This window comes from Hemiscyllium ocellatum, chromosome 17, assembly GCF_020745735.1.
Source record: "Hemiscyllium ocellatum isolate sHemOce1 chromosome 17, sHemOce1.pat.X.cur, whole genome shotgun sequence".
NCBI lineage: Eukaryota > Metazoa > Chordata > Chondrichthyes > Orectolobiformes > Hemiscylliidae > Hemiscyllium > Hemiscyllium ocellatum.
The window spans coordinates 35,102,380-35,118,639 of NC_083417.1; the positions used below are offsets into that span (position 1 = coordinate 35,102,380).

Sequence of the window (16,260 nt, forward strand, 5' to 3'; positions counted from 1 at the left end):
GTAACAGGGTAATCCTGATTGGAAGTTCATACATGGGGTCATAGGAAAGATAGGGGTGTATTTGAGATGCAGATAATCCACAGGGAGTGAGAAGGCTGATAGCAGGGAAGAGGAATAGTAAAGAATATGAGCCATTTAAAATGCTAGGTAGCATGTGGGTCAGAAAGAAAAAAAATGTATAATAAGCAATTTAGTAGGTACAGATTTGAGAGAAAGTGTTGGATCATATGAGTTTGAGAATTATTGAGGAGATATGTAAACATAATTTGCATTTATTCGAAAAACTTTACACTGGAAAAAATAATTGCTGATAAGTACAGTATAATTCTTTTGCTCTCCATCAGTAATCCTCCAACACTGTTGGAGATGCAGGGACATGTATAAAGACACTGATTGTGTTACAAAAGCATGAGCCTGATATGATTTGAACACTCAACCTTTTGATCTGGAGTTCAACATGTTAATGTTGCACCACCACCCCACCCTGAAGTCAGGTTTCATAGAGAGTAGGCATTGTGTTTAGACAGATCATAACATACGTCTGGGATAGTTGGGATTTGAATGCAGACCTTCTGGGCCAGAGGAGGAGCATTATCACAGTGCTACAAGAGCCCGAGGACATGTGAGATACTTTTTAAAAATATCATGACTTCATGCTTGTTCCTTAAATAATTTACAGATGAAAATGAGCAGAACTTCACAATGTATCTTGGAAAATGGTGACTTAATTTTCTGTATAATTCCTTCTTAGGTAGTTGTGCTTTTTTTTTGATGAGCAGAAATATAGTTTAAATCTGAGATAGGGTATACAAGGTCACAAACCCTCCATTGTAGTTGTCAATATTTTTTGACATTCTATTAGATCAATATTTACCCTGTAAGTTGTTAGGTTCCAATTTGTTTTTTTGGTGACTATCTTATATTCATGGTTTTGCTTTTCTCCAAAAGTAGAAACAGTCTGCAACCTACTGTGTCTAAACTATTTATAATTTTACAGGGCTCGATTAAATCACAATTCAGCCTTCTTTCTTTTCACCAGAAAAGAAACTTTGCTTGTTTGTCCTTTCCTGATAGACAGACAATGCAGGTGGTCCTTGATTTAATGTGGTGTTCAGGTTCCTGAAAGTCACTATATTAAGTGAAACCATGTTATTCAGAACACATTCCCATAGAAACTCGTGTAAATGTTCAGTTTTGTTCTTGGAACATCAAAAAAGTTCATCATACAAGCACAAGGTTAATATAAAAGTTCAGATAGACATAAAATATACAAAAAGAACATATTTTAATTTTTTGCATTATACACAAGATTGGTTATCTGGAGGCTGAAGGCTGTGGAGGTTAAAGGTTGAAGATTGTCAGGTTGCTCTTCTGCTGCTTTGTAAGTGAAGGGCTGAATATCCTTGGGGACAGTTTTCAAACTCTTCTTCAACCTTAGTCGAAGCTGGCCAAAATGAATTGAACAAACAGGAATTTGCCCAGGAATGTCGCGTTTTGACATGCATTTATTCCTCTGTGCTGATGGTACTCAAATATGAACTGTGTTATTGCAAATCATAAGAACATAAGAACTAGGAGCAAGATTAGGCCGTCTGACCCTTTCAGCCTACTCCTCCATTCAATAAGATCACAGCTGATCTATTCGTGGACTCAGCTCTATTTACCCACACTTTCACTTTATCCTTCTGGGCAGGAAATTCCATAGATTTACAACTCTCTGGATGAAGAAGTTCCTTCTCAATTCAGTCCTAAATCTGCTCCTTCTAATCTTAAGGCTATGCACTCTTGTCCAAATTTCACCTGCCAATTGAAATGTCCTCCAAACTATTTTATCGCTTCCCTTCATAATTTTATATTTCTATAAGATCCCCCCTCATTCTTCTGAATTCCAGTGAATATAATCTCAATGTACTCAGTCTCTCCTCATAAGCCAAACCCCTCAACTCCAGAATCAATCTAGTGAACCTCCTCTGCACTCCCTCCAGTGCCAGTACATCCTTTCTCAAGTAAGGAGACCAAAACTGCACACAATACTCTAGGCATGGCCTCACCAGCACCCAGTACAACTGCAACATAACCTCCCTGCTTTTAAATTCAATCTCTTTAGCAATGAAGGACAAAATTCCATTTGCCTTCCTAATTGCTTGTTGTACCTGCAGACCAGCCTTCTGTGATTCATGCACAGGGACACCCAGGTTCCTCTGCGCAGCAGTACACTGCAACTTTTCACCATTCAATTAATAATCCTTTTTACTGTTACTTCTAACAAAATGGATGACTTCACATTTATTAACATTGTATTCTATCTGCCAGACATTTGTCCACTCAAAGTATCTATGTTTCTTTGCAAAGTTTCACAGTCCTCTGCACACTTTGCTCTGCCACTCATCTTAGTGTCATCTGCGAACTTCGACACCCGACATGTGAGTTCCAACTCTAAATCATCTATATGGATTGAGAATACTTGCAGTCCCAGCACCAATCCCCGAGGCACACCACTAGTCACTAATTGCCGGCCAGAATAGCACTCATTGATCTGGTCTTTGCTTCCTGCTAGTCAATTAATCCTCTATCCATGCTAATACTTTACCCCTAATGCCATGCATCCTTACCTTATGCAGCAGCCTCTTGTGTGGCACGTGTTGAAGGTCTTTTGGAAATCTAGGTACATCACATCCACTGGGTCCTATTGTCCACCTTGCTCATAATGTCTTCATAGAATTCCAAAAGATGAGTTAAGCATAACCTGCCTTTCATGAACCCATGCTGCATCTACCCAGTGGGACAATTTCTATCAAGATGCCTTGCTATTTCTTCCTTGATAATAGACTCAAGCATCTTCTTCACTACAGAGTTTAAGTTAACTGGTCAATAACTTTTGTCTACCTCCCTTTTTAAACAGTGACGTCACATTTGCTATTTTCCAGTCTGCTGGGACTGCCCTAAAAGTCCAGCAAATTTTGGAAAATTACCGCCAGTGCACTTACTATTCTCCGGCCATCTCTTTTAGTACCCTGGGATGCATTCCATCAGGGCCAGGAGACTTATCAATCCTTACCTCTTTCATAATAATGATTGTTTCTGGGTCCTCACCTACCTTTGTCTCTTTGTCAATTTATTATGTTATTCGTGTCCTGCACTGTGAAAACCGATACAAAATATCTGTTCAATGCCTTGGCCATTTCATCATATCTCATAACTAAATGCCCCTCCTCATCCACTAAAGGACCAACATTTACTTTTGCTACTCCTTTACATTTTATATATTTATAGAAACTTTTGCTATCTGTCTTTATATTCTGTGCTAGTTTTTTTCTCATGTTCTATCTTACTTTTCTTTATAGTTCTTTTTGTGGCTTTCTGTTGACCTTTAAAGTTTTCACAATCTTCTATTTCATATTGTTTTTGGCCACTTTGTATGCCTTCTCTTTCAATTTGATAGCCTCCCTTATTTCCTTAGACACCCAAGGCATTTGCCCCTTTTCTTACAGTCCTTCCTTTTCACTGGAATATAGTTTTGCTGAATATTTTGAACAATTGCTTTGAAAGTCCTCCACTACTCGTCAACTGTCCCACCGTAAAATCTTTGTTTCCAATCTATTTTAGCCAAGTCCTCCCTCATTATGTTGTAGTCTCCCTTGTTTAAGCACAGGACCCGAGTATTGGATTTTACCTTCACACTGTGTCTATCTGTATTCTAAATTCAACCATACTGTGATTGCTCCTTCCAAGAGAATCCCTAACTATAAGGTCATTAATTATTTCTGTCTCATTACACAGGACCAGATCTAGGATAGCTTGCTCCCTCATTGATTCCATTGCATACTGTTCAAGAAAACTATCACAACTACACTCAGTGAACTCCTCCCCAAAGCCACGCTGACCGAGCTGATTCAACCAAGCGAGATGTGGATTAAAATCCTCATGATAATTGCCATTCCACATTACTGGCATTAGTTATTTCTTTGTTTATTGCCTGCCCCAATGTGATATTATTTGGTGGCCTATAGACTACGCCTAACAGTAACTTTTTCTTTTTAAGAATTTCTAATTTCCACCCAAATGAATCCTATCTTATTCTCCATTGAATCTATATCATCTCTCAGCATCACTCTGATGTTGTCCTTGAATATCAGAGCTACACCACCTCCGTTACCTTCCTATCTGTCCTTAGGAATAGTTTGATACCCCTAGATATTTAACTCCCAGTCATGACCATCCTGTAACTATATCTCCGTAATGGCTACTAAATCATATTCATTCGCAATGATTTGTGCGGTTAACTCATCAACCTTGTTATGAATGCTACAAGCATTCAGGTAAAATGCTCTTATGGTAGCTTTCTTGATTTATGGGTAAAATCAGTTATAGTAAAACTGCATTTCTTGAGGACTATTGTTGTATCAGTCCCTGCAGTTATTACTTCTGACCTAGCAGTGAATTGGTGTTTGATTTATATAATGATGGCTGGGTGGGGGAGGTTGCAGTTAACTCACTTGCCTATATGGCCAGTTTGTGGATCAGTTTAATGCCAACAGCACAAGGTTTAATCCTCATTCCAGCTGAGGTGGATTTGGCTTGGCCCTGTTCTTTGTAAAATTCATGGCATTTTCCTATGGTTTGGCCAAGAACGTAACTTCAGGCTGAGAACTCAAAACAAAAAACGGTCAGAGCCAACAGAGACTGTTTCCGATTTCTCTCAACTCCCCTGTCTTATATCGATCAAAAAAAACATATCTGACAACTAACCAGGAGTAATTCAGTAGCTGTCAATAGAAAAACGTATTCAGGGTCTAGCATTTTAGTTCTGTAAGTTAACATTTATCATAAATGCTGTACAATACATTTAACTTCATTTGTGCAGAATTAATTTACCCAGTTCACTACAGAATACTGGCATTAACACTTAAACATTGCTGGTCATTATGAATACACTTCAATTGATATACTCGACCGATTCTGCTGTCCTACTGAGGCACAGTCGTAAGATATATGACTACTTTAGACACATTATTTAACCCGCAACTAACACGTTCCTAACTCTAGGAAGCGCTAGATAGATGAATAACTGATGTGGCTGTCTCCATTTTCCCGAAAGGAAATAAACCGCGAACGTAAATATGACAGCAAGTTACGTAATTGCCTTTAACGAAGTTCTGTTCAATTTATGATGTTGACACAACCACTTGAGGAAGGAGCTGCGCTCCGAAAGCTAGTGCTTCCAAATAAACCTGTTGGACTATAACCTGGTGTTGTGTGATCTTTAACTCTGTTCAATTTAATCCTTAAATTTCAAAAACCAAAATGTAATGGCTGTTTCCTTGTGTAAATGAAAACATGTCAACATTGAAGTCTTAAGCAAATTTTACAACACAGAGAGCGAGAACAATGGCAAATACTAAAACAGCGGTGAACATCGCGCCAGCAAAGACCTTATTGGTGTCACACAAATTTTTGTTTGTACCCTCGTTCACGGGTCTCATGCCAAACGATGAAGCACCCGCACTGGCAGCTGACTTTAGTTCAGTACCCAGTTCTTGCTTCGCCTCCACTGTCCACTGAAGTACATTCACCTTCATCTCCATCTCGTACATCATTTCCCCGATTTCATTGATATCTTGTTCCAAGTCGTTCAGATCGACAGTGTCAATGTTGTTGCCCTCTTCATACTTCATGTTCTGTACACTCATGGCACGGGCAGCCACAGCAGATGTCCCCCCGATCATTCCAGTCTGGATGAGGTGTTTTGTGGGAAGGTTCAGTGGAAACTCCTGACCCAGATCCAGAGCTTTTCTCATATCGATCTCCAAGATCTCCACACATGTCGAAAACACTACCCACAGCCTTTCGAATTCAGCTCGATCATCCTTGCTTATAGTTTTGTCTTTTAAAATAGTTGTTAGCTTGGCTTTGTTGGCAATTGCCAGGTTCTGTGCTTTTTGTCTGGTTTTCTTCAGTTCCTCGCGTAAATTCTGAGAGTCTGATGACCCACCAGCACAGATAACCAAGTGTCGATAGCAAGCAGACACTTTGTTAAGGGCATCTAAAAGCGTCTTACATTCGTCCTTCACCATTGCAGTGGTATATATACTCAACACAGATTCTTCAGAATAATTTATACTGTTATCACGTATGGATTCAGTCCTGTAATATCTATACAGGGAATTATGAATTGAAAACTCAACGGCACTTCACAATCATCCAACTTGGTCCACAGCTAACCATTCATCCATCATCTGTCGTTATTGTCTTCTTTCTTGTATTCGGACGATTTTACATTAACTTTCTGGGTAATTGTATCTGAGCATCCAACTCGGATTACAACACTTTGTTTAAAACATATTGCCTCAAGTAAATACAATTCATAATTCTTGGATAAATCAGTTGTCGTTAACTACATACGCTGTGGGAAGTTCACAATCTGCTAACAGACTGAATACCATGAATACACACAGCCACTCATTCCATCACGTGCTCCTCACACCGGGAAGTGAAACCTGCTCTGAATGTTTCCATTTGGTTTCATTTGCCGGTAAGAGCCCGCCCCTAGGGCGGCGCCGATTGGCTGAGGGGCCATCGGTGGAATGCGATGTCGGGATCTGACTGGTCAGTAGAGTTGTCAATGACACGAATGGCGACATTGTTTCCGCTGACAGGAAGGGAGAGTGAAGCTCTACTGGGAAGTTAAGCATCAAATCAGGGTGAAATGACCTAGTTAATGGCCATTTGGTGAGTGTTGTCTGGCCTTCCACGTTAAGGCACTAGAGGAGTCGTGTATATGTTCAAATTGGTGAACCAACGTCCCAGACAAGGGTTTATTTTGACCGAATTAGATTCTGTCAGAGAGGCCTTGCTTACGTTTCATATATTTATTTATGGTGGTAGCGTCACTTTTTTTATATGTTTAAAGAGGCAAGTATGTGGGATGTGGTATCAGTTTGTATCTTGGGAAAACCAGATTGCATGGTTGAATGCGATGTAGTTGAATCTCTGATAACTAGGTACCCAATTCAGGAAAAAAAAGGTAGTTTATGCTCTTTAGTGGTCACATAATTAGCAAGTTATATCGATAGCCAAGTTACAAAGCGTAAAAAAAAGCTAATTTATTTTTCAAAGTGGTAAGGGTCATTTTCACTTATAGTGGAGAGAGACCACGCTTAATGTGAAAAATAGGATCTATTGCGAACCCAATACGTACGGGTATGTTTATTTTCTCAACATAAGTTACTTAAGATACGGTCAATTGCGACGGTATTTTTCTGAATTGTTCGTAAGATGTTGGCTTTGACTCAGTAATGTCACCTTGTATCAAAAAGTCGATACCACTTCAGAGATTTAAACACATTCCAAAGTAGTACTACAATACTCGAGGCACCAACTTTCAAATACAACCATTCAGTTGATGCCTTTCCTTCCACCAAAATAGCTCGCTGCAGTAATTTGAAGAGAGCATTCTATGTGATTATTTACCCGTTAGTTAAGGTTACTGGACCCGCAGATTACCTACCTGTGTTTATCTCATCGCCGAGTGTGGCGATCTTGATGCGTCTACTTTTGGTATTGCTTACAATGGACTGCACCTGTAAATTTAGCTTTGAAGCCCTGTGGGATATCCGGAGGCCATAAAAAGGTAGCAGGAGTTTGTGTCAAAGTTTTCTGAAGTAGTACTATCTTGTAAGAAAAGTTCTCAATTTCTTTAGTATACTTAAATAATAATTGAGTTTAAAATAGAACATGTTTCTTACAGCAATTTCAATTTGCATAATTCATGATTTCCTATATCCACCGATGCTTTACGTGTGTTGGATACCAAGATTTATCAAAAGATAGTTATCTGAAGGATGTTTAATACCATCTCTTGTTTCTGATATCCCTAAAATCAAAAGGGACATGGAGGAGAAGAAAAGGAGTTTTCCCCGAAATCAAAACTGAAGTGTGTAGGATATTTGGAACATTCTAGTTCTCTTGGTAATTTGTTATGCAATTATTGATTTTTCTCCGATTCCAAAGCTGGCTTTTGTGTTGGATCTTGGCATATCGGCTCAAATTTCTATTAAGTAGCTGAATTAACAGCCTCTGCTTCAGTAATCAAGAAATCTTAAAATCCATGGCATAACTTAGGTAGATTGTTGGAGGTAGTTTTGCAGTGCAGAAAGGGGCTTTGAGATTTCTTGTGCCCTGTAAAATCATCCTAGAGTAATAAGATGAACTCATTGTGGAGGGACTGAGCACATTTACTTAAGTGATTGGGCGAGAACTCATATTGTCCAATCTGAATAGTCATGTTCCAGAGACTTTCCGATTTTAAAATATGCAGAACTCAAATTTAAGGTGAATGTGGGTGGTGTTGAGGATGATGAGGTTTGTGAGATCAGAAATGCTGTTTGTGATATTGAGGAGAATGAGAGCAGAATCAGGAAAATGATAGGTTCCAATCATTGTCTGCCCTGATTTTTAACTTGCTATGTTATATTTTCTGCTCTGTTTTCACCAAGCTCTTGTCAGGCTATTTTTTTCCTTTTGAAACACACCACTCCCTGATTCTTCTCCTGAATCAGCACGTCAAACCTCAACTGCCCCTCCTTGATCAGTGCTCAGCTGTAGTGCCCTGTCCACTCAATCATTGTTATCATATACTCCCCTCTGCCCTTGCCATCAAAACTGTGGTAGTTGAGTTTTAAAAAGATAACTTCTGTCCCTGGCATTCACTCTCACTGCAAAACTGCCAACATTTTGAGTTTTAGTCCACATAGAATCATAGAGATATACAACATGGAAAGAAACCCTTTGGTCTAACATGTCCATGCTGACCAGATATCCTAAATTGATCTCGTCCCATTTACCAACATTAAACTCTTCCTAGACATATACTAATCCAAATGCCTTTTATATGTTTGGAGGTAAGAATGTGGTGTGTTGCAAAAGTACAGCAGGCCAGGCAGCATCTGAGGAGAAAGAGAATGGATATTTCGGGCATAAGTCTGATGCTGACTGGTCTGCTGTACTTTTCAAGAACTGCAGTCTTGACTCTGATCTCCAGCATCTGCAGTCCTCACTTCCTCCTAACTTGTTAAATGTTGTCATTGTACCAGCCTCCACTGTTTCCAGTGGCAGCTCATTCCATAAAAAAGCCACCCTCTGCATTCAAAAAGTAGCCCTTTAGGTCCCTTAAACCTATGCCCTCTAGTTTTGGAGTTTTCCACCTGGGGAAAAGACTTTGTCTGTTTACCCTATCCATGCCCTTTATGATTTTATAAATCTCTAAGGACACCCATCACCCTTCAATGCACCAGGAAAAATAGCCCAGACTTTTCTGCCTTTCCGTATATCTCAAACTCTCCAATCCTGGCAACATCCTTGAAAGGGTTCAGAAAAAAGATTTACAAGTTTAACAGCATCTTTGCTACAGCAGGGAGACCAGAATTGCACGCACTTTTCCAATAGTGGTCTAACCAATGTCCTATATATGACCTTCCAATTCCTATACTCAATGTACTGACCAATAAAGGCAAGCTGACCAAACATAGCTAGATAGGACAGTGAAGGCAGTGACTCCACTTTCAAGAAACGATGAACCCGCACTCCAAGGTCGTTTTGTTCAGCAACAGTCCCCAGGACCTTTCCAATAAGTGTATAAGTTCTGCCCTGATTTGCCTTTCCAAAATGCACCATCTCACATTCTGCTGGTGTAGCAGTGCATTTGACAAAGGTCCCTGTTGTACAATTCTTGCAGGCTATATCTGAAAGCATACATATGAAACTTTTTAATCCCTTTTGAGGCTATAGTGTATGATACACACAGTGCGTTAACAATACTTGTCATTGCCATCCAGAAATGTAATCTAGAAACTATGAGCAGGAGTAGGCCATTCAGCCCCATGAGTCTGCTTTACAATTCCTGGCTGATCGTCTGTCTAAACATCACTTTCTTTCCATAACCCTTTGCTTTTTAATATTGAAAAGAAAGCAATATTTTCTTGAATACACTCAATGACCCAGTCTTTCCAGACTTCTGTGATAGCAAATTCCACAGTTTGACCAGCAATGAAGAAACATTTCCTGATTTCAGTACGAGATGGTCTACATGATATCCTGAGACTGTGATTCCTAGTTCTAGATTCCCTAGGCAGAGGGAATCCAATCCCCACATTTATTTTTTCTAGCCCTGTTAGGATGTTATATGTTTCAATCGGGTCGCCTCTTGTCCTTCTAAACTCTAGTGACTCAGGCCCAGAGATACGAGTCTCTCCTCATGGGACAGCCCTGCCATTCCCAGTATCAACCAAACTAATCTTTGATACACTCCCTCTACAGTAAGTATATCTTGTCTTAGATCGGCAGACCAAAACTGCACATCATATCCCTACTTCTGAACTCATCCTCAAGAAATGAAGGTCAACGTACTATTTGCCTTCCTAATTGCTTCCTGCACTTGTTTATTTTCATTAAGTGGTGTACTGGTACACCCAGATCCCTTTGCACATCCACTGGCCCCAATATCACCATTTAAATAATACTGTCTTTCTGTTTACCTCACCAAAGTGCACAACTTTATATTTATCCATGTTGTAAAGCATTTGTGTGTTTTTGCCTACACACTCAACTTGCCTAAATTGCCCTGAAGCCTTTTTGCATATTCGTAACAACCACAGTCCCACCTTGTTTTGTCACCAGCAAACTTTGAAATCTTGCATTTGGTTTCCTCATCCAATTAATTTTTATATAGCGCAAACAGCTTGTATCCAAGCTCTAATCCCTGCAGTGCACCAGGAGTCACCGCTTGCTACTCAGAAAAGATACGTTTCTTCCCATTTTCTGTTTCTGGCCTGTCAACCACTTCTCAATTCGTGTCAGCATATTACTGCCAAACCTGATACATTAATTTTATCCACTAGGAACTTATGTAAGTCTACATCTCGAAATCCTACTTGAAAATCGAATACTCAATACACCACCGTACACCGGTTCTGCCTTTATCTATTCATAGAGTCATAGAGATGTACACACAGAAACAGACCCTTCGGTCCAACTTGTCCTTGCCGACCAGATATCCCGATCCAATGTAGTCCCACTTGCCAGCACCAAGCCCATATCCCTCCAAATCTTTCCTATTCATATACCCATCCAGATGCCTCTTAAATGTTGTAATTGTAGCAGCCTCCACCACTTCCTCTGACAGCTCCTTCCATACACATACCACCCTCTGCATCAAAAAGTTGTCCCTCAGGTCTCTTTTATATCTCGCCCTCTCACCCTAAACAGATGCACTCTAGTTCTGGACTGCCCCACCCCCAGGGAAAAGGCTTTGTCTATTTATCCTATCCATGTCCCTCATGATTTTGTAAACCTCTGTAAGGTCACCCCTCAGCCTCTGCTCCAGGGTAAACAGCCCTAGTCTAATCAATCTCTCTCTATAGCTCAAATCATCCAAACCTGGCAACATCCTTTAAATCTTTTCTGAACCCTTTCAAGTTTCACAACATCTTTCCGATAGGAAGCTACTTGTTACATTTTCAAAATAAAACTCCAGTAGATTAGCTAAGCGTGATTTCCATTTCATAAAGCCATGCTGACTTTGTCTAATCCCATTAATGTTTCAGTGTTCTTTATCATATATTTAATAATGAACTCTAACACTACTGATAGGTCTGTAATCCTCTTCTTTGCTTCCTCCTTTTTTTAAATAGTGGGATTACATTTGCGACTCTCTAATCTGTATGAATTATTCCAGAGTCTGTCGACTTTTGGAAGATGACCACCAATGCATTCATTATTTCCAGAACCACTTTCTTTAGTACTCTGGAATGTAAGTTATCAGGCCCTGGGGATTTGTAATTCTTTAACCTCATTAATTTCTCTAGTACCTTTTTTTTAAAATTAATTCTGATTTTCTTCAAATCTTCCTTCTCACTAGACCCTTGGTTTCCTAACATTTCCAGTAAATTATTTGTGACCTTGTTTGTGAAGACAGAACTGAAATATATGTTCAAGTCTTCTGTAATTTATTTATTCCCATTATAATTTGAAGAGGCCTGTTTCCTCACTGTAAGTAATCTAATCTAATCTAACCAAATATTCTAATTTTCAGTTTAACTCTCATGAAGGGCTTTGAAGTTTTTTTGCCAGTGGACAGTTCCAGGTTTTGATCCATCTCCTGCCACTGATGTACACTTCAGGGTAATGAGATTTTCTGTTAGCTAATAGAAAGGTCATTCTCTATTTGACGTAAAATTCTTTTTGGAAAATTGGAGCAAAATTGCAAAACAGTCTGTTTTCAGAGCAGATAGAGAGATCAACAAAAAGTCTCTGAAACCATTGAAAAGCGTTTCATTGTACTGACGATGGCAAGTTCATAGGAAAGTGAAATCTGATATTTTCCTGCCTTTTTCAGTGTTTCATCCACAGTTGAAATTTAGAGCAGAAAGTGTTTGGTGTCCATGGCTATGTATGATGAAGATATTTCAAGAAACCCTTTTTATTTAGCACTTCAGAAGCAGAAACCTGATACATCCAACTGTGTGGCAGAACTGCATGGGATTGTGAGTATCATTAGCGTCTTTGTAAATAACGTTGAACTGATTTATGTTTTTCTTGTTTATATGTACTGAAGTTCAAAGTGGGATACACAGAACACTGTGTGTATTTGGTTACCAAGTGCTAACCTATGTTGTCCGAGTGGAGTACAGATGGAGATTCAAGACCTTTTGATCTGTGTTTCGGCCTGCCCTACTGCACTGATCTAAATTTCAAACTTTCCACTTGTGTTTTGGCTTCCTTTCCCAACACCATATTGATTTGATGTCAATTGGTATGAATTGGTTGTGAGATAGATTGATTGATTTCTTTCTGATAATGAACTAATCAAACATGTTTTTGTTTTTATGCAACTACTAGTGTTTTAAGTTCATTATTAACCCATTGTACAATGCATTGGGGTAGGGAGTCAGAAATTAACCCATAATGAATGTGTCCCCAAGCTGTTGCATGTGCACTCACATTGGGTTCTCAGTTGTGTAAGTACATATTAGTGAGGGCGAGTGCACTGCATTAAGTACTTAATTTGGTCTCCCATAGTACAGATAAGGCCCTGATTCTAATTTAGCAGTTACCTTGCAGCTTTCCCACCGTTCTTGAATCCTGGTAGAGAGAGAAGCATGAGCTGTTGGTTAGCCAAGGTAAATTCACTTCATAGCATTTGTTGAATGCAAGGGGGAGCAAGATTAATGTTCCATTCACAAAAAGTGCTTTCCCAAGCCTTGATTTCGCATGTGATCATCTCTTAATTTCTGGGATATGGAGATTATCTCCAGTCAGTTTTGCGGTAAAATTGGTCAGGCTAGGTTTGTAATTGCCAGAGTTTCCAAGAGTAAGAGATGGAAAGGGGGTTGCAATTCACTGAGTTGGCAGGATAGCCTGCATGTGGATCTGATTAATTGCAAATTAATCATGAGGTTTGATCCCTGTTCCAGCTGAGGTAGACTCTGGGCTTGTCTCTTCACTGTAACCACAGAAAAATATCACGACCCCTTTGGCTATGATTTTGTGAATAATTGCTCAGGAACTGCCTTTGGGTACCGAGCTTGAAGAAGAGGATTTTCTAAGGGTTTGCTGGCACTGAACTATTCACACTGTACCTTTGTGTTTAAAGTGTCAAATTTTAATTGAGAGCAATGTAATAGTATGCTGAAGCCTATAACAGAAAATACCCCAAAGTTTGTGTTAAGATTGGCTTAGCAAAGTACAGTGTTCAGACTGTTTATGAAAACAAAGATTTTGCAAGAATCTCACTGAGAAGGAGGCAGTTGAAACGCCGTGATTTGAAGTAATCTTAACTGCATGCAATTTCTTTTCTGTTTCCAAGTCATTTTATCTGGTATCTTGGATTTCTGACTTGGTTGAATTCTTAACAGGGCAATTGATTAAGCTTTTAAAAATAAAAGGACGTTTAAAAAAAATCTTCACTTTTTTTGTCCATTTTAAGAGCAAATTACCTAAGATTGGAAGTTTGATCAAGTAATATTTTTCCTTGAGCTGTACCATCCCTGTGGTCCACCTCTTCAGTTCTGCATCATTTTGAGTTGGAACTTTCAGCAAGTTTTTGCATTTCAGCAGAATATGCGAATAGTCTCTGTGGGTTACATGTCATAGCAGCGGCAATGGCTCTGTCCACAAGTTGAATGTTTGGAGCAACCCTGCAGTGGCATTTCTGCAGGCCAGTGTGATTCCTTGGCCCATTAGTCAGTTCACTGACTTGTGTTGGAACTGTCAAAACTGCAAGGGGGGATAGCTTGTGTGACAAGCTGTAGCTGTGTTGGTACTGAATCTGGTCCAGACCAACAACTAGAGAGGAAATTGGCAATTGAGTGAAGTGTGTGTAGTGTGTTAGGGTCAGCCTTGCAGGCCCTGGAAGATTTGATTTGAAGGAACAGGAGATGGACTTCATGTGGCCTCTGTGGTACTGTTACTGGACAGCCTTGTCACACGTGACCAGGTCCTCTCTTTCCCTCCCTCTTTCCATCCGACCTGCTGCTGGTAAAATACCAACAGCTGTGGGACATTGCTAATTGATCACTTAGGGGTCTGAGTTGGCATATGTGTGGGAAAGCCAACCTTAACCTATCCAATGTCTGACTGAATCTAAAGAAACTAAGACCGAATCACCTATTGCAGCCAGGATAGCACCATTTAGAAGTGGTCGTGGCCACTTGTTTCTCAAACAGGTGCATATCTTGTGTCAGTAATGACCTAAATTCTCCCAGCTGCCACAGTATTCCTAATGCAGTTCACACACCCCTGTTTCCTGTTTGTGCTAGATACTGAGACGATTATTGTATTGTGAATTGCTGGGGTCAAAACCTTGCAGCAGCCCTCTTATCACTGCCTTCTACTCTGAAATGATCCATTTATATCTGCTGTCTGTTTCGTATTTACTAACTAATTTCCAATCCATGCCAGTATATTATCATCAATCCCATGTGCTTTAATTTTGTATAATAACGTATGTGGAACTTTATTAAAAGCTTTCTGAAAATACAGCATATCCACCGTTTCTCCCTCATCCATTCTACTAGTTATATCCTTAAGTTCCAGGTTTGTCAAACTATTGACCTTTTGTGAAATCCATGTTTGCTTTGTCTAATCTTGCTGTTTATTTTCTAAGTGCGCTGTCATAGACTCGAGCATTTTATCTATTAAGAACAACGCAGCACAGAAACATGCTCACTGAGCCTGCATTGATTCCTTTTCCTTATTTTGATCCAATACTTATTGCCCATAGGTGGTTTCTATCCATCTGTTTGCCTCCCGTTCACATGTATATCAAGATACGCCTTAAATGTTGGCACTGTGCCTGCTTCCACGACCTCCACTGGCAGTTCATTCCAGGAACCCATTACATTCTGTGTGAAAACTTTTCCCAGTACTTCTCCCCTAATTGTCCCCCTCTTACGTTGAACCTGTGCTAACTTGTAGGTGACCTTTCCAACGTGGAAAAAAGCCTCTCAATTTTTTTTTAAGAGTTCTATCAGATCGTCCCTCAACCTTTGATTATTTTCACTAGGAAGACAGAGTTTCTCCAACTTCTCCTCATAACTAAAACCCTTCTGGAAACATCCTGGTAAACTTTTTCAGCATGCTCCCCAAAGCATTGACATCTTTCTAATAGTGTAGTGACTGCAATATTCCAAATATGGCCTCACTGAAGTTTTATACAGCTGTACCATAAGTTGCCAACTTGTGTATTTGATACCCCAGCCAATGAAGGCAAGTGTGCTCTAGCCTCCTTGACCACCTTATCCATCTGTGTTGCCACTTTCAGGAATCTGTGGACATGTACACCCAACTCTTCCTGTATGTCAGTGCTCCTTCGGGTTTTCCCATTTTCGTAAGTTTGCACCTGAATTTGATGTTCCAAAATGCATAACCTCACATTTGTCTGTATTAAACTCCATCTGCTATTTCCCTGCCCAAATCTGCAAGCTATTTATATTCAGCTGTCTCCTTTGACAATCCTCCTCACTATCTATAACTTTGTCAATTGTGGTGTCATCCACAAACTTACTAATCAGACCGCCTATATTTTCCTGTAATCATTCTTGTTACCACCTCAAAAAAAAACTCAAATCAAGTTGGTGAGACATGACCTTCCTCGCACAAACCGATGCTGCCTATCACTAACAAGTCCATTCACTTCCAAAGTGAATAAATCCAGTGTCTCAGTATCTTCTCCAACAGCCTCCCCACCACTGATGTAAGGCTCAC

At 39.7% G+C, this 16,260-nt stretch overlaps 2 protein-coding genes across 5 annotated transcripts in view; one reads left to right on the forward strand and one right to left on the reverse strand.

Annotated features, from left to right (window-relative positions):
- Positions 1-4,845: 4,845 nt before the first annotated feature.
- On the reverse strand, positions 4,846-6,474 carry si:ch73-167i17.6 (regulator of G-protein signaling 9-binding protein). The gene has a single exon (XM_060837662.1). It carries the CDS (start codon positions 6,072-6,074, stop codon positions 5,355-5,357), a length of 720 nt encoding a protein of 239 aa, XP_060693645.1. The 5' UTR covers positions 6,075-6,474; the 3' UTR covers positions 4,846-5,354.
- Positions 6,475-6,652: 178 nt separating this feature from the next.
- ankrd27 (ankyrin repeat domain 27 (VPS9 domain)) overlaps positions 6,653-16,260 on the forward strand; it is a 93,281-nt gene continuing 83,673 nt past the window's right edge. For 3 of the 4 annotated variants that reach the window (XM_060837663.1, XM_060837664.1, XM_060837666.1), the window contains exons 1-2: positions 6,653-6,729; positions 12,392-12,539. In XM_060837663.1, the coding sequence (XP_060693646.1) occupies positions 12,438-12,539 (102 nt within the window). In that variant the 5' untranslated portion in view covers positions 6,653-6,729; positions 12,392-12,437. The remainder of the gene's footprint in view (positions 6,730-12,391; positions 12,540-16,260) is intronic. The other variant, XM_060837667.1, reaches the window with a different exon arrangement.